The 16,219-nt window shown below is 35.3% G+C and overlaps 1 protein-coding gene across 1 annotated transcript in view; it reads left to right on the plus strand.

Moving 5' to 3' along the window:
• The window catches only part of GPM6A (glycoprotein M6A), a 41,774-nt gene that overhangs the window by 6,635 nt on the left and 18,920 nt on the right, over positions 1-16,219 (plus strand). The window contains exon 4 of the mRNA XM_062574543.1: positions 11,334-11,490. Within this exon, the coding sequence (XP_062430527.1) occupies positions 11,334-11,490 (157 nt within the window). The remainder of the gene's footprint in view (positions 1-11,333; positions 11,491-16,219) is intronic.

Raw genomic sequence — 16,219 nt, forward strand, 5'->3', positions numbered from 1 at the left:
TAGAATGATCACCATTAGTAATTCTAGAGTACAGGAGATATCCCGGAGAGAGGCTGGGTGGAATAATGCTTTTATAGCAAAGAGCTTGTTCTGGACAAAACAAAACCAATCTGTAACATGGTGCTAAATAACAATAGGTTCTCTGAAAAGTAACAATGTTTTGTTTAAAAGGATTTTGTTTAAAACTACTGGATTACAGCTCAATTTGAATTTCTTCAGGGTGGCACAGGAAAAAAACAGATATTATAAAATCTTGGAAGCTAAAATAGTTCAAATGTGTCTCAATGCATCAGAACACATAGTAAACAAGCAAGTATTCATTATGGAGAGAGCACCTCAGTAACAAAGCTGAATACCGTGGACTCCTCTGTCTTTACACAGTTGTTCCTAAATCTATAAATCTTTAATAAACTGGATGATTATAAAAACCCATTATGAATTATCAATGGGTGACATTTTTATCAGAACTGACTGCTAAATATATTGCTTTCTGAATAATTTCTGTGAAACTTCATTTCACATACTCCCAGATGACTTCACTTTTATCACTGTTCTGTGTGTATCCTTTTTCTTTTCCCATGTGAAGAAATTCATATTTGGGGGATTAACCATACAGAAGAGTCATGAGCTGTATTTGGGATGTGGATTCTTTCAGTGGACGTAGGGTGCTTGTGTTAGTTCCCCGTGATTCAGAAGAATTCAAAAAAAATGAACGGTTGTTAAAATTATTCTGAGAAAAATTGGCTTTATGCTATTTTAACTGTAAGAGGTTGATGTTTTCTGTTGCCCACTTTGTCACTTTAGCAGCTCTGTAGTCTGCTTGAGGTGGATGTGGTAGTCAGGCAGTCTTTTAATAACTTAATTAATAAATTGCAGCATACAGTGAATCTGTAAAGTAGTGAGTATAAATAGGTTCACTTAATCACCAACTTTGACAAGATTCCAAAGTTAGTCGAAATAGATGGCTGAGTGTTGAACATATATTGTGTGAGCTCAAAATTTTTTACTTTCATAGTGTTTGGAACATATTCCAGAAGAGGGTTTTCAGGAATCAGCAGCACAAGGTACATGGTTGGTGTATTTCCCAGCAGCATCCTTTTGCAGTTCATTCTTTCTAGTATGCAAGGCCAGTTAGTGCCATCTGTCATTTGCTTGTGAAATATAGGCCATGAAACAAGGGAATCACGTTTAAGAGTATAAAATGAGGAAACCCTCCTGAAAGAAAGATTAACAACGTTTACGTGCTACAGTCAAAGCTAATTTAGGTCATTGTACATTCACTTCCTTTTAAAGGTGTGATACCAAATAGAAAACTAAATGAAGTTACAATTTGTAAATCTGTTGTCATCATGTTCACCGCTGGAAATGCTAGAGATGCTCCACTGTCCAGGATGAAGCTGGACTAAGTGATCCCCAGAGGTCCCTTCCAACCTCAACCATTCTGTGATTTTTTTTGGAAAAACAGAAGAACACTCCTATAATTTTTTTAATTCTACCTTACAGTTTTGAAAACAATATTTTGAGAAGTAGGTGAATGGATGCAATTTTCCTCTTCCGTTTGTTTGTTTTTGTTGACCTTGGAGGTATCATAAGTTAAACATCAGTTCCACTAAAATTAATATTTTGTTAACATTGTTACATTGCTATTGATATTAATGTGTGACTGTGAAAGGTATCTATAATAAAGGCTAGCTCTTATAAACTAATAAAAATATAAGTATTTTTATTGGACCATATGACATTTCTATTTTAATAATCCACTTAGTATGCAATCGTAGTAATCTGTTTTTCCCTATATGTTTTTTCTTTTATGAAAGCTTAGCATTCTATTAATTTGAATTAATGTCCTAAACCTTGTTTTTATTAAGCAAAACATGGGAAGCACTGTGTCAGGATAAGTAATTACTAGCTTATGTGGGGCCATGTTGTAGTAGGTTTGGAACCAACAACCATCATAAAGAGCCTTACCAGATTGTTCTTTAAGTAAAAGATTCATCTGGACATTGATTCAGCAATCTGAACCTCAAGAATAAGAATAGAGAGGAAAAAGGTGATATACTGGCTATATATAGTATATACTGGTGATATACTCAATTTGCCTATACCAAACTAACAAGGTAGTTTGATATCAACAATAAATATTTTTAAAGTATACTTGTTTATAAGAATATTTGGTTTTAGATTTTAATGTTGTATTTGATCAACCTGCTACCTCTAAAAATATCTTAAAGTAATTATGTGCATATAAACATCAGGAAAAATATTATATTTTGCAAATGCATTGCTTAGAAACTCTCATTAAAACCCCTGTGCTTTAGTACCTTGATAAATTTGTGATTTGTAAGTTCTCCAGTGATAGCAAAACATTTTCAGTTAATCTTATTTCACGTAAGTATTATAGAAATTTTTATCTTGGTATGTGATACTGTGTGTCCACTGTGCATGCTGCATAAATTGATAATCATTCTGCACCGGTAGGACAATCTGAAGTAAACCCCTGGTGCTTTATAAATGTATTGAGTCACTGTATAATGTAAGTTCCTAAAACAAATGGGTGACAGTGGGATGAGAAGAACTGTCTTACTCAAACCTTTTCTCAAAATGCACAGAGAATCTACTGTATTTTGAGATGCAAGCTCTGAAGATGTATTCTAGAGTTAAGTGGAGGAGTCATATGGCTGCATATATATTATAAAGTAGAGTAGGGCAATAGAAACAGGTCTGTAGACATAAATACTTGGTGTTAATGATTCGTTGTTCACACAGTACACATTTTAGGGATTTATTTTGGGTTAGTTCATCTGCTACAATGGACTGAGCATCCATTAGTGGCTGGAGTGCAGTTGGTGCACTCCTGCAGCATACTTATTAGTTTAACTGGATAGGAACCATGTCGGGTACTCTGAGGCATGATGTGAACCAAATCCCAACAAGCAGAGACAGCGGAGGTATTCACTTAAAAAAAAAAAAAAAAAGAAAAAAAAGAAAAAAAAAAAGAAAGAAAGAAAAAAAGAAAGAAAAGAAAGAAAGAAAAGAAAGAAAGAAAGAAAGAAAAAATCCATTCCTGAGCCAAAACACTAATGGGGATGAAACAACAATCCCTACTGCTGTAAAGTTAAAGGTTCATTCACTGAGATCTGTCATAAAAAAAAGGCTGCTAACTAGGCAGATGAGAGTTCCCACTATTAATGCTTCTTGGGTGCCTGTGCCTGGATTCCAGCTGCATGTATAAGAAGGAAATTATCCCTGCAAGGAAGGCCTACTACATCGTCCAGGTATCTTGTTAGTGATAGGAACCCCCCAGAGAAAGCACAATACTATTGGTATGCATTTTTTCATTTTAAAAAACACAGCTTACCCAGGAAAGACGGTTTCTTTTTCAGTGGAGTGGTGCAGTAACACATCTAAAGTAACGCTGGACAAAAATAATATATTAAAGATTATATGCGGAGTATATACCAGATCTGGTATTATTTAGTAACTGCACCAGATCTGACAAAATATGCCAGAATATGGCCTTTGCAAGATTATACAGTGATGAAAAGTCACCTTTACAACACAGTCAGTTTTATTATGTAGTCTAGTGTTCTGTATTTGATAAAAGCAAAACCAGTAAGTATCTATATAAGTAAAATTGGATTTGGGAAGTACTTGCAAAAATGTAGTTCTCATTTGATGAAATAACTAAATAAGGAAATTCATATCAGTGCCTGTGAATAACAGTAGAAAGATGTTAAATATAGAATATTTTGGTCTTTGTCTGTGCAAATAAAATCCACCACTTTTAGGCAGACAGCTGTATTACATTACCGTTCCTGGCTATGTGGAATTTTAGATTGATTCTAATTGCTCTGTGCCTGTGATTTGAAACATTTGCAAGAGACCTTTCTCAGCAGGTAGTTCATCTTCATATGAATTTTTTTCTCTCTCTCTTTCAAGTTCCATATTTCCTTTTAGATTTAGTTGACTTAATGCAGTGTTACACGTGTAAAATGGAAAACATATATTCCTTTGTAATCTGTATATTACTAAATCTTGCTTCATATACCGTACAGCAGGTAACTTACCTTTCCCTATAGGATCTAAAAGGAGTAAAATTAAGTACTACCATCCCATTTAGGAGTTTCGGTATAAATTCACTCCTGTGCTGTGGGCATGACTCCAAGCTTGTGTTTGTGGTAATGAAATATTCACAAATCTTATGGTGTGTTTTTGCCCTAGTCTTCCTACTACATGTTGCTAAGGAAAGTTTACTGGGAATTCAGTATCCACCATGCACGATACCATCATGTAATTTTGCTAAACGTCTGCCCAATACTGTGTGTTAATTCCAATGTATTTTTGGCCTTCTGCAGGAAAAAAGAGTTCTAGATTTGTTCTGGAATTATCTTTAAAAAATGTTTCTAAGAAAGTGGTTGTTAGTAGAGATGAGAAGACAGAACAAGGCTAGGTTGTCAGAAATAGCTTTATGAGAGGGACCCTCATCCATTTGTCATAGTCACAATTATGTGTTTTGGACACAGACAAGCCACATTTATTTAAATGTTTATGCTAGATTCTTTCCTGTTCCTAGAACGTTGCAATATTCAGAGAAAAGAAGTGTAGCTTAGGCTATTCTTATTCCTCTTCTGTTAGATTGCAAATTCTGTACTGATTCTTGAGGTGCTCCGTGAAATACCAGTCAGCTGTGCCTTTCCTAGAAAAGAAACAACCATCAAACTTTTAGAAAATGATACTTAGGGTTGAATTCTGGATCCCTGTATAGAATAGTACATTATCCTGCAAATTATATTGGCTTTAGCTCTAACCAGGCAATTTGATATGATTCTATACAAAATTTCTTGCAGAAATAGAGAACCAAAAGATATGTCACTCAAGCTATTTTCTTTACAATACTTCTTATTTCTATTTTAATCAAAAAATGCTTTTAAGATCGTCATTGCTCTTATCCTCTTTGTCTGTGTTAATCCTTTCTCCTTTGGTCCTTCTTTCCCTGGAAACTTCAACTGAGCATTCTGTACTTCAATTTTGTTCACATCCCACCTGTATATTAGAAGTTTAGACTCTGTATTACCCTAATCTCTGAAGCTTTGCTGACATTTTCTTATTAGCTTCCCTTTTTTCTTCTCCACACTCAGAATGTTTTAGTGTCTTTTACCTTTTTTATTCTGTAGTCTTGCTTTGCAGATGGTGTATGATTATTAATAAAGCCTCATTTTCTCCTGTTGATTGTATGTTTTTCTTCTCAAATCTGTCTTTGCTTCTTCTCTACCCAAATCTGAATCCCAGAGGTGATACATAATGTTGCTGTCACCTCCTTTTGCTAACAATTTCCCTGTGCTTCATGGCACCAACAGCTTGCTAAAGCTGTTTAAGTGAGTAACATCAGGAGCTTACTCTAGGAAACTGTTCGCAGCTGGTGTACAGCACAGCCTGAGAACCTTTTTTAGATATTTCCACGGGCAGAGCTATGCAGACTCTGTACCAACCTTCTTGCTTACAAACAGGCCTTATATCTTGTCTCTCTTCAAAAAATACATTTGAAAAACTATTCCTGCAAACTTGAGATAGCTGGAGGTGGCAGGCAGTAATCCTCTCTTTTAACATCTCTTGGGATCAGTCCCTGAGAGGCGAAAGGGATCATCCCAAAGGCCAGTACTGCTCTCTTACAGAGTGACGGACGTGGCTGTGCATTCTCAAGGTGAGTGTCAACTAGTCAAAGTTTCTAGTGACTGAATACATAAAAAAAAAAATGAAAAAGCCTGGCTCCTGGACTGTATGCTCTGCATTCCCAGCAAAACTGACCTCCGCCAAGGGGAAAAATTACATCCAGTGCTCATTTTCCTAAACAGTCTATGCCAGCTATAGCTGCATTTTTTAAGCAGGAATTGTATTATGTTTAGTATCTTTGGCAGCTGTTTTATTTGCCTTATTCTTTTTTGCTCTGCTGAGAAATAGGTGCATTTGACTGAATCTACTTGCATTCAGAGAGTACAGGTAGAATTTGTTTTCTAATGTGTGCTGTTCAGCACCTGTCATCTCTGAATGCCATTATCTATATTTGGGGAAGTTAAGTTATAAATCCAGGAAGAGAAAATAGAGCTAGAATTATAAATGCTGAAAAACCAATTTCGCAGTAAAACCTAGTGTACTCATGAACTAGACTAACCAGAACCACTGTAATATTAAACTTTTATCTCCTGCTCATGCTGAAATATGCACACCCATTATTCAAATGCAAGGGTTTTCTGCACAGCATGAGAATCAAGTTTCGCAGGACAAATCAATGGTTTTTTTTGTTCTTGTTCATTGCAAATAAGTTCGTTTTTCAAGCAAATTAAAGAAAAAAATCTTTAGCTAGAATGTTGATTGTTCAAAAGCAGTATCAAGTCATTATGATAGAAGAATATGTATTGGCGTGCACCAGTTGGATACTCATCTTTGGCAATGAGGGTACGAAGTGTACCATGATTAGACTGAATAGTGTAATTGCCTCAGAGTTCCTACAATTTATAATTCCTTTTAGGACACAGTAAAAGATATAGAAGGTCAATATTGACCATTTTTCTTGGTTGATCCATTGCGCTAGTAAATCCACTTATTATGGAACAGTATACACCAGACAAGCATTAGCTTCTCAAGCCCAGAACTTTATTACTTCCAGACATAGTTTGCAGAAGCTAAAACGTAACGCTAGGAGCTTGAGTAGTGGCAAAATGTTTTCTTACAAATATCAAGCAGAAGATCTGTTGTTTGTATCCTCTTTCCTCTCTCAAAATATTAAAACCACAGCAAGTGATCAGCATCTGTAGCCAGAAGAGTGGAGATTTTTGCAAAAATTTATGATGTTTGTTCCTCCCAAGAACACAATAATTTGTTCTAGAAAAGTCTCATGAGAAAGAAAAGGGAAAAGGGAAAGAAAGACAGTTTAGAGAATTTGCAGATAGTATCCCACAGTTGTAGACAGCCTGTTTTATTCTTTCCAAAGCCAGATGGCTGAATGGTTTAATTCTGAGTGAGTAAAGCTAATTTAGGTGAACATTCTCGCTTGCTCTGGACTCATGTTTTGTGTGGTTAAGCTTTTATCATTTTTTTGAGAATGATTAGCAATTTTTTAAGAGTAGTTAATAAGACTCTAACTGCTGAGATGTTAATCTAGCGTATCTATGTTTGTGCACAAGGAGCTCAATGGTGCTCTGTGTTTATTATTACGCTGGAAGACATACCAGGTAATCCAAATAGATTATTTTGATCCTAATATTTTTGTGTATATCCTGTGAGTACTCAGATATTTCCAGTCAGAGCAGCCAATTTTGATTTTCTGCTTCATAAGCAAATAGGTATATCCTTTCCTATCTGCGCACACCTGCCTTACCCAGGTAAGATGCTGAGATAAGATGTTTTTGTGGACATCTGAGGAGTCCTCTTCAGCTTAGCAAACATGTTTCATTTTAAACGTAAGTATTTTTTTCACCAAAGAACCATTGGACCTTCCAGGATTATTTCACTAACTTTTTGATTGAATATTGAAGTACTTTTGAAAGAGTGTAAAATAATTAATATGAGCCCGCTTGATCTGCAAGAGTCTCAACCACAGTACGATGCTTCATTTGTCACAGCACTCTTTTCTCAAAAGCCTGCTCCGCATAGACACGATCGTGCAGCAGTTTGAGTTTACTTGCTGTGAAATTTTTATCCTTGAATTTGCCAAAGTACCACACAGTAGGAAATCTGCAACAAAGATGTGGCTCACTAAAAATGTTTTCAGCCACCTTTGACTTGTTTCTGCTGGGAAAGTCTACTCTGTTCTCAGCTACAGCCATTTTGTTCTTTTAAGGTGTTAGCACTGGCAGCTTCCATCAATGACTTCTGTAAGGGGAAGAAAGTGTTTCCTCTAGAGCTATTTTCATATTTATCGTGTTGGATAGACTCCAGATACAGATTAATGTATTCCTAATAGATTAGGAAGTCTGCTTAATACGAAATACTTAATGACCACCAGTAGGGAAACAGTAAAAATTGAAACTCTGTACTCAGATCTGTTTGGTTTAAATCAAAAACCTGTTGAAAAGAGAGATAAATTTATGTTTGTATTTGTAAGATTTCTGAACATAATATTGTGAAAAAAATCTGACCTGGAACCCATAAAGCTTCTACTAGATTAAGTATAGAAAATACACTTTATATTATTCTATAAAAATATTTTAACGAATTTCAAGATTTTTTCACATTAAATTTACTTTTAGATACTCATTCAGTTTATTATAATATTGCATATGAGTGTGTGTATATATAGGCTTATATAAAACTACGTTCTGTATATACATGTTCACATAAGCTTGTATATCCAGCAACCTATGTTAGTGCTTAAGGATTGAATAATTGACTTGAATTTGTTAAAATCAAGACTGCCTTTGCGAACTTGATTCACTGTCCTTTTATACAAAGGCTTCAAGATTTTAATTATATCGTTATATATGCATCGTCCTATATCCATAGGACTCCTGTCTTATGTAGTCATTCTTTTTATTCTTCTGATTTAGAGTAGCTTTAGTCTTCCCCTATCGTATATCTTTCAAATCCTGCCGGAGGCACAAAATATATCTTTATAGGTCTTTTTGTCTCTGCTTCCTTTACTGCTTAGCCACTGCCTTTTCACCTGATCCGGGCAAGCGCTAGCCCCACTTGGTCCTCCGCTTTGTCCCTGCTCAGCTCACCCCTTGGCTCCTGTTCCTCACCCCTCCTGCCTTTCCCTGCCTCCCTGGCTGCTCTGCTCCTCTCTCCTCAGCATCTGAGACTTCATGGCAACACAGATGGCCATTAATCTCCCTGAGCTCATTCACCAAGAATCAGATTTCATTTTTAAAGAATGGCATCTCCATTTTACACGGCCTACATTTTATTATCTGTTATAATTTCACTGAGAGATCAAAGTTTATATGAACTTTATTAGATTAGATTAGAATAATCTAAAACCAACAGTACGTATGATGAAATGTTAAGTTGTAATTTGTTTTAAGTATAGCAATCCTAGTAGTTGCATTTCAATACAATTCCATTTGACTTTTAAAGCGGTAGTGAATGATGGTTTCACAATTTTCCTTTATTTTTTGCTCTTTGCATCATATCGGATCTCTCCTCCTTGGAATAAGTCTGGCTATTTCATATCATGTAATCAAATCAGTAGAGATTTTACTACTTCTCTTTGTAGGAAGTGTGTGAGGAAGAAATTGATTTCTATATTTGGTTAGTGTATAATTATTTGTATTTTCCTTGAAATTATTTTCCTTATAATTATTTTCCTTATAATTATTTTCCTTAATAATGTAATGTATTTTCCTTATAATTATTTGTATTTTCCAGACTTAGAAGACAGTTATTCCTTTAGTTACACATAATCCTGAGGGAAAAACCCAGGAACGAAATTTTGGTACGCTTTTGGATACGAGCAGCTCAGTGGGAGGCTCGGCCCAGATGGTTTAAAGAGCTGTTGCAAGGGCTGAAATAGTCTCTGGACCTTCTAAATGCCTTAATCCCTCTAGGTCTATGACAGCTTGTAATTTCTACTGGGCTGAGCACACTGAGGTCTGCGAGGAGCTGCTGCTGGCAGAACTCCCATGCTCCAGCCACTGGTGGATGTCTCACTTTTATAAGGTGTATAATGTAGGAGCTGGAATAGATCCTATGGCATACTCATAGGATCACTATCTGTTTGTTTCCTATCGTAAGTTCATTTTCATCAATAAAGTCAAGAAAGGCTCAAAAACACATAATTTGATTTTTCTGTTAAAATAATGTTACGTTGGCTGAATTACTATAAAAGCAGGAAAATGGAATTTTTACAATGTAATCTGCAATTATTGAAATAAATTTCATCTTTGCATCTTCAATGTCTAATACTGTTTACAACACTAAAATGATGTGTGCATCCCGAACAGCTCATGTGTCTATTTCGTACAAATGTCAACTTATCCTAGTTTTCACTTGGCTATGAAAGAAAAAGTAATATGGAAAAGGTTAAGACTTTTGTTGTTGTTGTTACTGGAATAAGTTAGGAAAATCCTATCCTGTCTCATTTCCAGAACCTTTCAGTTGCGCCTTGTGAAAAATATTCTAATAGAAGCCAACAGAGTTCATTTATTATACTTGTTTTCTCCCCATCTGGTCATAAGTTTAAGTGCATTTTTGTGACCCTGTTCAAAGCAAGCTTAACATACATTCAGCAAAGCTGTAGTTGCACAGTATGTCTGAATTCAATATATATTCAGATATATTGAATATATCTGAAATGCTAACTGTGCAGTTGAATCTGAGTTTGAATCCCTTGAAAACCATTCAAATTAAAAGATATTTTAATGAACTTTGGGGACTTGTTATTGTAAAACATATACTAAGAGATATCTCTTGAGTGAAATTTAAAAGTATGATCCTAAAGAAACTGTACTGTTAATTATTTCTTCTCATAAAAATAGGGGTATTAATCCTTATCTCTAAAGGAACTTCCATCCTAGGGTCTTGTCATGACCTCTGGGCGAGAGGATCACTCAGGAACAGGCAGAGCCTCCTTTTGGCACGGTCAAGCTTCCAGACACTGCTGGGCCACGGGATGGCCCAAGAAACTGTGTGTGCAACCATGGGCCTTCCAGGGCTGGTCACACTGGGACCAGCCCTGGCTCCATGAAATGGTGGTCCCAAAGCCCTGCCGCAACCTGATGAGCCAACCTTATTGCTATAGTTTGAGCAATACCTATTCCTTGTTTGAAGTCTCTTTTTAAGTTGGGTCTCTTATGATGCATTTATTCTTCTGTGTCAGACACTTTGCCCACTGAGGTGTAAGTGAAAAAAAAATTATAGTGAGGAGAGGATAGGAGAGATTGAGACTGCAATTTAAGAACTACCTGCACATGTAGAAAGGTTTATTGAAGGTTGTGACAGAGTATCTTTTCTAAAATGAAATGACACCTAAATGATGGGTATAATGTGTTACTCAGGGAATGTGTCAGATTCTTGCTTCCTTTTTCTTTTCTTCTTTCTACTTTATCTGGATGAAAAAAAAAGATAATTAACTTACTTTCAAATTATTCAGATAAATTGTTCCATCTTACCTATGCAGATTAATTTTTACATTTTATTAAATTAAATGACCCTATGTTTTTTGTATCAGTGCTCTTTTATTCCAAAGTTCGCTCCTGTCCTCAGCTTAAATTATCATTATAGCACATCAGCACTTAAGCTAACTCCAGAGTACAAACTTTGATGCTTAAAGGCTCTCATTTTTCAGAGTTGGATTTAAACAGTTATGTGGATAAATAACTTTTGCTGTTCCTGTACAGGATTGACATCTTCAAGTATGTGATATATGGTGTAGCAGCTGCATTCTTTGTATATGGCATTTTGCTGATGGTGGAGGGATTCTTTACAACTGGTGCCATCAAGGATCTCTATGGGGATTTCAAAATCACCACTTGCGGCAGATGCGTCAGTGCCTGGGTAAGTGGATAAGGCAGCGTTTGTACTTAAGACAATTTCAGCATGTTTTATAGATTTGTAGTAAGTTATGAAGTTTATTTTTGGTTTTGTTTCTTTAATATTTTCTGACAGTTCACTCTAGTGGTTAAAAATCCTAGCAAAGGAAAATGTAGAATATTAAAAGCGGTCTCTGTGTTGCTTAATCACTAAGTAACTGTTTTTGAAGAAACATATTTCATTAGCTGAATGGGAAAGCTTATTCTCTCAGCAGTGTAAGCTTTTTGCAACGGGACCAAAAGCGTGCAAAGCCTTCTGCTGTGCTATGTGAGAAATGTTTTTCTTACTTATTTTAGAAATCCTGCTCATTCCACTTTGGGACAAGCTGAGAGCTGTCATCAGGGTTTGTTTTATTTTTAAATGAGAAACAGATGGTTATTTACTCCTATGTTATCTCTGATGTGGAGAGGCCATTCCATTGCGACTTTAGAAAACCTAGATTCAAAAAGTTACTGAATTGTGCTGGGACTTAAATACAGGTTTCTCATGCTGGTAGTGTTGACTATTTGGACCTGTAAGTATTTTAAGATTTCTGAGTGTATCTGTTCAATATCAGTTGGAGTTTGATTTTCCTGCATCTTAGGTGAGTGGTTTGTCGCTTGGTAGCTGTTGGAGCTGGATATTTCTGAAAACACCATCAGTATCAACAAATTAAATTTCTAATGAAAAATAAACTACAGAGCATACCCAACTAACTAGCTAACTGGGTATCAAGGTATACTAAGTCTTAGACTATACTGACAATAACTGATATATTAAATATTATCCAGAGGAGGATTTTTTACTGTACTCTCCCACAAACATCAGTATTTATTAACTAGATTATGCACTAGGAACAAGCGTAAGCCACAGTGAACACCTTCAGTGGTACTAAAAGCTATCAAAACTTATTTTTTGGAAAACCTGATATTTAAGGGTAAACTGAACACAGATAATGTACACATTGGAAACTGAGGAATATAGCATATATGCCATCCCCACACAAGTGTAATATGTTCCACAGTAATACTGCTTTCTCATTGTTTTTTTTTTCCCTGTTGAATGGCATCGCAAGATATTGGCTGAAAATTGTTTTTAAAGCATTTACATAAATATATAAACAAAGATTTCAAACATTTTAAATGAAGAAAAAAGATTGCATATTTATACCAACACTGCCTGCTTTCATCTTTTGAAAAGTAATTTCTAATCTGTATACACTTAGAACCTATGGAGCTAGTTCAAATTCTGCATAGAAGAGGAATCTTTCTGGAGCATAATTTTTCTTAGCAGTTTCCATAAACGCTTGTCCTCAGTACAATGAGCAATGCTGCATCCGCCCACAGCCTCGGTGCCTTGGTAATAAGAGCTGTAATTCCATAGTCTGCGCCTAGAAGAAATGAATAGTTAAGTGGTTAATACCACTGTTATGATTAATGATTCATAAAATGAATTCCTTCAGCGTGTTGCTTGCCTAATCAGTAATTCGTAACGTTTGTGGTTTTACTTTAAGAAAACTACAGTTCATATAGACATTGTGCAGTTAAGATTAAGGCCATGTACTGTTTGTGACCGAAACACAAATAAGCCATAAAGCCATTTGAGTTAAATACGTTGCTATAATTATTGTTAAAGTTAGTGGATGTTTCCTCTTTACTGTGGACCTTGCCAGAGCAGCCTCCCCTTTCTTTCTGCAGTTCGACTGCTGGTCTTATTCTGATGATCTGCGTGAGACCGGCAGGAATACTATGCAAATGGCTGCAGCTAATTTGAGTTATTATTCTGGCTTTTGTTTCTACACACTAGAAATTTGAGAGTAAGACAATATATAGCATTTTGTCAATTAAAACTTGTGATACCCTTTTTGTTCAAGTTTCTTTTATTATCTCAGTTTTAAAATTCTTTAGAGGAAAGTAGCATTCTATGTTTCAAAAACACATCTGGAAATAGGAGATACTCCAGTTCAGCCTGAATGCACTTATAATTTATTCAGTTCTTTACATCATGCAATAGTATGAAGAGATAAATTCTAACAGACAGATGACTAGAGATGTAACTCAAACATAGTTGGTACCCTTGCGTCTAGTCCAGATGGTTCTACTGCTACGTAAATATGATGTAAAAAATTTCGTAATGCACGATTGCCAAACTGGGCTAATGCTATTAAAGAGTGCTAGCCCATCCCACATACTGCAAGCAAGCTTCTTTGTATAAGACTTTCTTTTTTTTTTAAGTTTTGTACATAGATTTAAAATCTAACCCCGTAGAGACTTTAGACAGTTGACTTCTTTTACCAGTAACTTAATTCTGATAGAAATATGTATACCGGATATTTGTCTCTTTGAAAAATTAAAATCACAAGAATGGCTCTACGTCCCAAAAAACTTATGTAAAAACCTGATTTTGTCTGTATTGTACATTAGAGAGGGCCTGTGACAGTGGCGGTGAAGATCTCACTGACATTTTCAGAAGGAATGTACTGTGAAGAGAAATAAAACTAAAGCAGTGTAACAGTGCTAGTCACGTTGAAATAAAGATGGCTGTGTTTTTAGTAATTTTTCAATGCCTGAATATGCTTTCAGAGAATTAAAGAAGCTGTTATAGATAATTGTGGAACTGTGGTACAGCATGATTAGTAAAAAATGGGAAAGAGGCCTGAAGCTAACTGTGACATTGTTTGTACATCTGCAATTTAATAACTGCCCTATTTGTGTTCAGCTACCTTGATCGTGGAAAACCTCATTCCTGCCTTGTCTTAGAATGTCTGTTTACTAAGTCAATAAAAAATGAACAAAGAACCACAGCTGAGGCTTTTTGTTCCTTTAAAATTTTTACTATTATGAAAATTTTATGTTATGAAATAGGAAAGCAGTTCATTATTTCTCAAAAGAAAATATTAGATAAAGATTTCATCCTCGCAGTGGTACTTTTACCTTTTTATATCTTTTAGGTTTTAAAAGGTACATGTTAAGGCTCTGCAGAAGGATTCTTAAATCTTCTGGGTTGGACTAATTTTATCTGCTGTGTCTTTTAAATGCATTATGTTGTTTCTAGCTGTGCCATATATGAGAAGAGTGTTTCTTCATAGCCTGTGCAGAGTTCACTTAAGAGTAGGAGTGGTTGTAGGAGTTTGTTGTATGCTTTTAAATAGTTTATGTTCAGTATTTTATACTGCTACTGCTAGATATTTATGAGATAAGTACTGGCTATTACCTGTTCAAAGCGACCTAATGTACAAGATTGAAGACTTACTTCCCTCATACCTATTTTGTTACATATTACTGAACAATTCTATTTGTATGTAGCTTTCCTTTTAATAGAATTAAATCTTAATGATGTGTACCTTTGCTCTGAATACAATCTTGGATGGCTTTGAATTTCAATTTTGGTAGGAAAAAGTTACTAGTATTTAGCAGTCTTGAAAAGATGTGTCTTTATTCATTATTTTATTTTCCTAAGAAAAAGTGAATTCTCACTTTATGGGATGATCATTCAGATAGCATTTAGCTAATAGTAAAAGCTTGCCTTTTATTTCCTGCACTAAAGTAAGCAAGCAATCTCATGATACCAGATGGCCAAGTTGAGCTTTCATTCTAAGAGACTATATTATTTTAACATTTTTTCCATATCTTTTCCATTTTTTTCATTGTAAGTGCTGAAATTATTTTCTCTGGAGTTTTGAATGACTACTTGTCATATTGGCATTCTTTCTGTTGCATATAATCCATCCTGGATATCTCTAAAAAATCTGACTTACTCTACTGGTTTCTTATTACCCCTGATGATCTTTATTAGGTGAAGCAGTTCTGTGATTGTGATTATCTTTTTGGTTTTCCAAGTATATTCACGATTCTCCTTTTAGTTTTATTTTTGCTTTTAAAATCAGCCTACTGATCCAGAATCATGCCTTTGTCGCTTTTTCGTGTAATTCTCTTCTTAAATAATCTAAATCTTTCTTTCCTTTTCCTTTTCCTTTTCCTTTTCCTTTTCCTTTTCCTTTTCCTTTTCCTTTCTTTCTTTTTTCTTTTCTTTTTTTTTTTTTGAGGGGAAAATATTTCACTGCGATGCAGTGGTATTATTATCCTTGCCACCTGCTGAGAAATATACTTTGGTCTTAACTTCATCTGTGTTTAAGAAAATGAAACAAAGGAATGAAAAAAAAAACCTCTTAACCTCTAGATAGACATTAGTCACATACCTAAATCTGTGGAAAAAATTTCTGAAGTTTTAAATTAAGTTTACATTTGATTCTATGTGTAACAGAAGGAATAGAGTTCAGTGTGGGCTCAGCTGGCTTTTCCACCCAGAACAGATGCCTCATTTCTGAATTCTGGAAATGAAGATCTCATTTTTGAAAATGAGATCCTATATCTAGATATTCTGGTAAGAAAATATGGAGCTAACAGAAAGAGTAAAAACTGTGTAATTCAAAATCAGAATCGTGAAGTATCACCACAAATGAACCAGATGCTGGTGGAGATATTAATTCAGACAGAATGTACTATGGTTCAGATGTGGATGCACCTTAGTAGGCGCTTCACTAGGGTCACTGCAGTAGCCAACGGGTAGAGGGAAGGTTACGGAGACTTTCTCAGATGGGCTGAGTTCTTCTGCAGGTAACTGCTCTATTGGCAGTAAAAAGAGTAGCCTTTAAGTCTTTTAAATTAAGCACTTCAGTCAATTGCCTAAAGTTAGGTAGGATATATTTTGCCTG

This window comes from Rhea pennata, chromosome 4 (genome assembly GCF_028389875.1).
Source record: "Rhea pennata isolate bPtePen1 chromosome 4, bPtePen1.pri, whole genome shotgun sequence".
In the NCBI taxonomy this organism is placed as follows: Eukaryota; Metazoa; Chordata; class Aves; order Rheiformes; family Rheidae; genus Rhea; species Rhea pennata.